The following is an 8,574-nucleotide window of genomic DNA, read 5'->3' as shown; positions in this document are numbered from 1 at the left end:
CACACTCCCCCAGCTGCTAAGGCTATTATTTTCCAATTTCAATTTGACACCCCAGCCTTTCATGCTAATTCTATTATTGTAGGAAGTTTATGTGATTTCATATCACTAGAAATCGGTAATGTATAATAACCCTTTGGGCAAGGAAACTGAATCCCCGCAGCCGCCACCGGGAAAATAATTACTTTCATATCAAAACGCACCAGGAGCTGGCCGGCTCCTTATAGCCTGAAGCGGCTAACCTCATATGGGGGGGGGGGGGTTGGGGGGGAGAGTGATGGGGAACAGCGAAGGAAAAAAAAAAAGAGGAGGGGAGGCTTTTAAATGAATACATTTGTTAAGCAATAAACACACTTAGAAACCCCAAAGATGGAGGGAGGGAGAAAGGGGACCGCTGTGGTTTTGGTTGGGTTTAATTTAAAGCAACTGGACTCACCAACTCTTAAAACTACTTTTAAAAAAAAGAAATCGGTAGAATACCTATTGCTTAACAACTAGGTTTTACTAAAATTACTAGCGGCTACTTTAAAAAAATGATAATTAAATGAACTTTTTAAAAAGCTTGCAAAAGAATGCTTTTATTAAAAAAAAAATACCAGGTCGATTTTTAAAGAGGTTTTTATTTATCAAAAAATGTGGTTTTTTACATATATAAATATCTTTAAACATTTTTGCATTTTACAAGGTTTGAGGAGTCGCTGTTGTGTCTGGTTTTTTTACAGTTTGTGTTCACGTCGTCAAGTCCAGCTTCTTCTAATGCCCCTTCCCTCCCATCGTTTTGAAAGGAAAAGAAAAATTAAATATATATTTTATAACCCCAAAAAAATTGATCACCTGATTTTTAAATGGGACTCAGTTATAGACTCAGAGCGGGGATATGTTTGGGGGGGGCGGAGATCCAGAGAGAGAGAGAGAAGGAAATAGAGAAAATGCGCGCGGGGGAGGACTTCTTTTAAAATATATATAGATATAGATATATGTGTAATAAACAGAAGAAGGGAAACTGTCTTGGGAAAACTTTGGGAGTGTCGAGAAGTTTAAGGTGGGTAAGTTGAATCGCCCCCTCTCCCTGCCCGCCCCCCTGCAAGGAATCTAACATATAATCGGTTCTTCTCCCTCCCCCGCCCTTTTCTTCCTTATTTCTTTAGTCCATATCCACTTCCTCACAGTCTAAATTGCTGGTCTCTGCTGGACAGTTTGGCTCTGTGCGACAATCCGGATTGTCTCTGGATTGACAAGCGTCTTTCGCGGGGGACTTTGGTTGCACGACGGCGCAGCTACTGTCCATCTGGGAAGAGGAATCGCAATAGGCAGAGGGGGGAGAGGAGGAGGAGGAGGAGGAGGAGGAGGAAGCGGAGGAAGAGGAGCAGGCTGTGGCCGGAGGGGAAGCCACGGCCTTCCTCAGTCCGCAGAGGGCCCCGGGCGCGACGGAGGAGCTATTCTCGGGCGGCAAGCGGCCTCCGGACGTGGAGATGGCGGCGGTGCTGCTACTCTTGGGGGGCGCGGGGTCCGGGCTGGGGTTGGCGGCGGGCAGAGGGGAGCCCCCCTGCGGCGGCTCTTGGCCCGGGTTGCTCTTGAGGGCGGCTTGGGGCACGATGAAGCCCAGCGGCTGCGTGATGGGGTAGAGCAAAAAGTGCCCCTTGCCGATGAGCGTGCGCGCCGTCGGGGCGCACGGCGCCAAGGCCTGCGGGAAATCCAGCGCCGCTTTCCGCCGCGGCGGCGAGTCCGACAGGAGGCTCTCCACGCTGAACGGGTTGAGCTTGGGCAAGGCGCCGCCCGAGCCGCCCACCCCGCCTCGCGCCGTCGAGGGAGGCGGCCCGCACTCGGAGCCCGACGGCGCGGACCCGTCCTTGTCGGCACACCGGTTGCTGCCGCCGCCGCCACCACCACCACCACCACAGACCCCGTGGCCGCCTCGGCTCGGGTAGAAAGCCGAGGCCGCAGGGTCGCAGCTGCCCGGCCGGGACGGGTTGTGCGGACCGATCTTGCAGGTGTCCGGAGGGTCCGGAGAGAGGCCTCCGCCGCCGCCGTCGCTGTCGGAGCTCTGCGTGCTGCTGTTGACGGAGAGGCCGCTGGGCGAGTGCAGGTTCCGGCTCTGGCTCTTGAGCAGCTTCTTCTCGTGCTTTCGCTTTTTCTTCTCCATCTTCTCCAGCTCCTTGCGCGCGATCTCCTCCGGGTCCATCGGCTCCCCGCTGCACGTCGTCGGGTGGGAGTTGTGCGCCGGCCGGCCGGGCCCCTTCTTCGTGTTCTCTTTCTTTCGCCATTTGGCCCGGCGGTTTTGGAACCAAACCTACACACCGAACAAGGAGGAGAAGCCGTTAACAGCAGGGACCCCCTGGTGGCCCCCGTGGGCCAGTGGGGGAGGAGGGGGTCGCCAGCTTCCTCCCGCCCCCCCAACCCTCCATTCCCCCTCCCTCCTCCCCTTCTTGCTCGGGGCGCAGAAGCAACTAAGTCCCGACCCGCGTTAACCATTCCTGGGTAGCTTGCATTTTATCCTATTTTTAATAAAGAGCGAAGTCTTACACACTTCTAATCAGAAGTCAACCCCAGCGAGTTAAATGGGCTTTACTCCCAGGAAAAGGAGCCTAGGATTGCAGCCTCAAGAAATCAGAATTCGGACAGAAAGGGAAGTTTGGTGCTTTTAGTGGGGGTGCAAGTAGAGACCACTCCAGCAAATATATAACTCAAAGAGAGAGAGAAATAATTGTGCGGGTCTCTCTTTTTGGGGGGGAGGCCGACTGGAAATTCAAAGGCTTAGAGCCAACAGCGTGCAAGGAAAGGAAGGTACTGTACAAGAAAAAAAATCAAAGCGCCACCGGAGATATTGTTGTCCTTGTTGTTTGCTCTTTTCGTCCCCTCGCTGTCTACCTTCCCTGCTACGTGCGTAAAAATCCAGGGCTGGGTATCCATACCGGCTTCCTCTTTCGGAAGTTTGATGGCAAACTCCCACGTCGTCGTCGTCGTCCCCCCGCCCCCAAAACACCATACAAGAGATTGTGCTTGTTGGTTCAAATGTAGCAGTTCCTAAACAGGCTTTCTGCTCATGGGTTTGTACGCTCGGTTCGGTTGGCAAGGGCCCTCGGGCGGCAGGGAAAGCATCTTAATTATATCGTATTAATCGGGTGACAGTATATTGTTGTTGTTGTTGTTATCATTACCATTATTATTATTTTAAAATATCACTGGGGTGTGGGTGGGAAATGCCATGAACTACGAATAAAAGTCTTTGCTCCCTTTTCACTCCCCGCCCCCCCCAACAATCACACAAGTCACCACATCCCGGGTATCCCCTTCCGAAGTGAATTGCGAAGGAGGAAAGGAAAACTGGGAAACGGGGGGGGGGAGAGAGAGAGAGTTCTTGGAATCTGCCACACGTGTTTTCTCGACGACAACCTCCCTCCCGCTCCCCTAAAATCACGACTGCATCCTTTCCTGGGTTTTCATTCAGAGGGGGAGAGAGCCTAACTTGAAGACTGTGAAATTGACAAACGAAAGGGATCAAGATTTGACCCTACGGAAAGTCAGATGTCACCACCAGCTTTTAAAGAACTCTCCCACCATCACACACGCACACGAGTTTCTTTTAAAAAAACAAAAATAAATAAGGCACGCATCCCACCGTTTTTTCAACAGCAACATCCCCCCCCAACTAAAACATACTGATCAAAGACGACGAGGAGGAATAATACTTTAAGATCAACGAGGTTTGAGAAAGTGTCCGTCCCAAGATCCACAAAATGAAAAACGCTTGGCAAAGGTGTAAAAACAAAACCCCGAAAGGAGAAGAAGCTTGGAGAGGGGAGGGGAGCGCTATTTCCCACGAGCTCTCAAATCAATAAATTAACATTCACTAACAGGTCCCCAACTTAAACATCACTGTTTTAGTATCAAAGTGAGGTGGTTCCCCCCGAATCCTTTGACTCTCATGCACTTATCACTCTTTGCCCCCCACCTCAATCATCATGACAGAGAGCCCACACTAAAACCACACCATTAATATTAATAATTTTTAAATCAACTTTCAAAAGTAAACCGGAGATCAGGGTAGGGTGGGGAGTGTTTCGGGGGTGCATACGGAATTCTATGTTTAGAGGGTGTGTGTTTTTAAGGACATAGGGAGGTGAAGGGAAGGATAAGTAACTTAATCAACCTTGCTGGTCCCTATCAGAAAACCTTGTTTTTTTAAATAATAAGAAAATAATAATAATAATAATAATAATAATAATAATAATCAGCTTGCTCTGCCGGTATGTATTTTGCAATTCCCTATCCTTTCCTGACTTGTCAGTTCCAGCAGCCCTTGTCACCGAGAATTACTCATTATCGTATTAGAGGGAAATCGAGGGTCTTGACTTCATTCAACAGCCTCCGAACAAATTGGATAAAAGGATTTCAAAACAGAAGAGGTCAGGAGAGGGGAAGAGGGGGAGGGTGGAAGCATTTTGTAAATACACCTTTTAGACAATGCCAGCCCGGATTAATAAGAGTCAGTAATGTTATTAGCCCCTTCGCTTTTGCAAGTAACAACTCTATTATTTTTTAAAACGCACGCACGCACACAAGCACGCACTGTGGGAGAGAGACTCCTTGTTTTCGATTGCCCCGCTGCTCCGATATGGGGGGGCCTTGAAAAGTGTGCCACCCCAAGTTCCTCCATGCTCGACCCCAAACCCCCAGAGCCAGGAAATATGTTGCAAAGTTTGGGTAGGGTTTTCTATTATTTCCAAATTCAGAACTAAAGGTGGGGGAGTAACGGTATTAGTACCTTCTTATTAAAAAATAATTGCCTATGAGATTATTTTTAAAGTCTGCTCTGAAGCAGAGGGGGGGGAGGTGGAATTGCTCTCCCCCCCCAAAAAAAAAAATATTAAAAAGTATACAAGAGCGGTTGAAACCAACATGCAATCCGCATCCTGCTTAAATTTCATATTGGTGAAAATTGTGCTACAGGGCAAATATACATATATGAAATCTAACCCCCTTGCCATTTTCCCTTTCCGATCTCCCCGACCGCTTCTCTCTCTCTCTCTCTCTCTCTCTCTCTCTCTCTCTCTCTCTCTCTCTCTCTCCCTCTCCCTCTCCCTCCCCCTCCCCTCCCCCCCCATCCCAGGGGCTAAGCGGCAAATCTGAACTCGCGTGTCCCTCATCAGGCCTAACTCTGGAAAATATTTAATGTAAACTACCTCAAGAACCTTCTGCACTTGAACCGCATCCCGGGGGTCTACTTCTTTTTAGGGGTTGTCGGGCGGGGGAGAAAATAGAGACGAAAAAACAAATAACTCCCGAAAGCTAGAGTACAAATAAATATAAATGGAGAGGGGTTTTCCCCTACCCGCGGGCGGAAATTAAAGGGAAGGGAGTAGAGGAACTGGGGGGGGGGGGCGCAAGACCACTTCCACGCAATGAACACCGGCCCCAGCATGTTTAGGAGCAAAGAAGGGAGGCATTTATTTTTGCTAACTCCCACCCCCACCCCTCTAAAATGCTTTCCCCAACTTTAAACAAAACCACACACAAACACAAAGTTGGTAAATTTGGTTTGCTGGCCCGACAGAGAGAGGGGAGAGGGGCGCAAGATTTTGGGGAGGCCAGAATTTGGGCCGGATCCAGCTCAAGGTGCGTAACTCTTTCCCATGCTAAGGAACTGGCAGCCTTTGCACAGAGTAGTCTTATATATACGTTTACCGAGAGCTGAATATCCCACTGTGCGCAATGGGCAGGTGTCAAGGCTTGAAGCCTGAAACGAGTTTGACTTCGGAGTGGACCCTCGTGCGCTTTATGTTGTGGAGGGAAGGAAGGGGAGCCCCGCTCGGGTTTTTTTACCTGCACTCTGGATTCCACCAGATCCAGCCTCAACGCCAGCGCCTCTCTCATAAATACGTCGGGGTAGTGACTTTCGTTAAATGCCTTCTCTAACTCTTCCAGCTGCCAACCGGTGAAATTCGTGCGGGTCCGTCGCCTTTTGCAACCTGGACTCTCCTTGTCAGGATCCACAGAGTCTGGGGGGGGGGGTTGCGGAAAAGAGCGATGAGAGAAGCAAACTCTTCATACCAATTACTAATTAATAGACGATCACCTTCCATTCCATAACAATGGGGGGGGGGGAAACACCTTCATATTTAAAAACTGAGTCACCCTGATTTACCCCTCCATCAATTTTCTATATATATAGCTGGACCGTATATTCATATTTCGAAGCTAAAACCCAATTGATGGAGACACAACTTCCTTGATTTTTATTTATTTGTCGCCAAGGGTTAATTCGAGGATTGTTTGCAAGAAAAATATATCATTTAAGATTCTGGAACTAACCTTACTTTTTATTTGTTCAAGCGAAGTTGGACAGTAATATATATATTTGTCCTGATTTCGAGAGCTAGGATCCGCTTGCTTTATAATTTCAATTATTATTTTTTAAAAAATGGCACGTGGTCCAGTCCCGTCCCCCTATTCTTATTTTCAAGCGAGATTCAAGGTAGCTTTGTTGGAATAAAGTTACCAAATAAACGACACGCTTCAGGTCTGTGTGGCCAAAAATAAAAGGGCCTCCATTATGTCCTGAGTGGATTTGTAGGTTTTAGGCGTTTGGGTTTAAAAATAGAAGGGAATCTAGGAGGTGGCACCTGAAAACTTTCGATGGGCCGCGGAGCCTTTGCGCAAAACTGCGAAATCCTGACCTTCCCAAGGCCCCCGGGACCATCGTTCTCGTCCTCTCCTCCCCCGCTCACCCAGACCACCTCTCTTTTGTTCGGATTTTCTGTTTGGGCGAGTGAGGACACCAAACGACTAGCCCAAGCCCAAAGCCAGATCAGTTCTGATGTGCGCACGGAGCGCTTGCCTCGCTTCCTTCAGAATAAGTGCAGTGGATTTTAAAAATCAGAGGTATCTTATCGTTTTTGCATAAATACTACACTTAATATACAAAAATAGTATATTTGGGGTCCTGTTAAGAGCTAAAGCGGGGAGGGTGAGAAGCGTAAAGAGAGAAGCCGTTTCCGTTTCCACCTTCAGCAAATAAAATGAGTTGCTGGGGGCAGAAAAACCAGCAAAGGAGCTCGCGGAGGAGGCGAGGGCCTTTTCATACTCCCCAATTTCACAGAACCTTGATGATTTCCCACCCCCCAAAAAAAACCTCTATTCGGGTTCCTTCCCCCCCACCCCAAACATCCCCACTTCTACTGGAAACAAAACAACTAGGGCGGAGAGACAAGGAGAAGAAGGAGGAAATGATCGATTGCGCATCGCGGCTCCTGGAGCTCTGGCGAGGCGCGGGTGCCTCTCCCCATCGGAGAAGTTGCTTGCGATGAAAACTGGTGGCGGAGTTCTTTTTTTTAAATCTAGATGTCTGATCCTGACCCCTGATTCACCCCTGCTCCTGCTCAGTCTGGCGCTTCCCCCCCCCCACGGAAAGACACCTGGAAAGCCCTGAGTTTTATCCTGCCGGTGATTCCAGAAAGGAGGAGAAGGCGAGGAGGGAAGCGAGCGAGCTGTTACGGAGGGGAGGATGGAGGCACCGGATCGGGCCGGATCCCGGGCGCCGCCAGCCCAGCGCTTGCCATGCCCGCCGACTTACCGGAGAGCTTGAAGGGCTGCCCGTCTCCGCAGCCGGAGGGGATGAGCGGGGTGGGGTTGACCACGGAGGCGGCGCAGGAGCCGTTGAGTAATCCGTCGATGGAGAAGGGTACCGAAGCCGCGGCGGCGGCGGCGGCGGCCGACTGCAGCTGGTGTCCGGCCAGCTCGTAGACATGGTGATGGCCGAGAGGGTAAGGGAAGCCCACCAAGCCTCCGAACTGGGCATGGGGGTGCTCCAGGATGCGGCTGTCCATCATGGAGGGGGCGGACGGGGGGTGGGGGGTTGCGCGCCTCCCTTAACGCAGCTGCGGCGGCGGCTGCTGCTGCTGCTGCCGCCGCTGCCGCCGCCACCGCCGCCGGAGGAGCGCCGCCGCGGTGTGGTGGTGGCAGCCGCGTCGTCGACGGTGGCGAGGTAGACGCGCGAGGAAGGGCGCATGCTGGAGGGCGCCCGGGCGCTTTAACTTTATCAACATCAGGCCTCCCCATAATTAGGCTCAGGCCCGGGGAATTTGGGACCAATAAGAAACGTTAATCGGCCCTGACGTCAGAGACGTGCCAGGGCGGTGGGGGAGCCAAACGTTTTCCATATCGATTGCTAATTATACCTGACATCCACCCTCAATAAACAATATCAAAGCTGTCACAACAAGACAAGCAGGAGAAAGGAGGGAAGAGGAGGAGGAGGAAAGGGAAAGGGGGGGGTCTCTTTGATAAGAACTCCTCCAGCCCCTGGAGTAAGGGGGTGGGGGAGGGAAGGAGGGAGCTGCCTAGGCCAACGAGAAGAAAAGGGATTTGGGGGGTGCGGGGGAGAAAACAGGAGAACTTAGAGATCTGATTGATACCCAGTTAAATACTCAAAAGCAAGCGGAGTTACGCGCTCGCCGTCACCCACCTCTCCCCCCAACCTTCTCCTCCAAATCACTAATAGATTTCCCTTTAAAACATTCGCTGCTGTGTTGTGGAAAGAGGGTCTCTCTCTCTCTCTCTCTCTCTCTCTCTCTCTCT

The 8,574-nt window shown here is 50.6% G+C and overlaps 1 protein-coding gene across 1 annotated transcript; it reads right to left on the bottom strand.

The window, feature by feature from the left end:
- Positions 1-599: 599 nt before the first annotated feature.
- UNCX (UNC homeobox) lies at positions 600-8,249 on the bottom strand. The gene is made up of 3 exons (XM_081170288.1): positions 7,571-8,249; positions 5,821-5,996; positions 600-2,287 (listed from the first exon to the last, which is right to left on the bottom strand). The coding sequence occupies exons 1-3, from the start codon at positions 7,824-7,826 to the stop codon at positions 1,142-1,144; spliced, it is 1,578 nt and encodes a 525-aa protein (XP_081026414.1). The 5' UTR covers positions 7,827-8,249; the 3' UTR covers positions 600-1,141.
- Between the last annotated feature and the right edge of the window lie 325 nt (positions 8,250-8,574).

This window comes from Podarcis bocagei, assembly GCF_964188305.1.
Source record: "Podarcis bocagei genome assembly, chromosome: 14".
NCBI lineage: Eukaryota > Metazoa > Chordata > Lepidosauria > Squamata > Lacertidae > Podarcis > Podarcis bocagei.
This window is presented reverse-complemented; position numbering and strand designations above follow the sequence as displayed.

Bases quoted from the DNA above. Each gene is read 5' to 3' on its own strand.
- UNCX (XM_081170288.1), bottom strand. From the start codon at position 7,826: ATGATGGACAGCCGCATCCTGGAGCACCCCCATGCCCAGTTCGGAGGC. The intron at 5,997-7,570 runs GTAAGTCGGCGG...CCCCCCCCCCAG, and splicing joins GCAGCCCTTCAAGCTCTCCG to ACTCTGTGGATCCTGACAAG. The intron at 2,288-5,820 runs GTAAAAAAACCC...TTCGGTGTGTAG, and splicing joins TGGTGGAATCCAGAGTGCAG to GTTTGGTTCCAAAACCGCCG.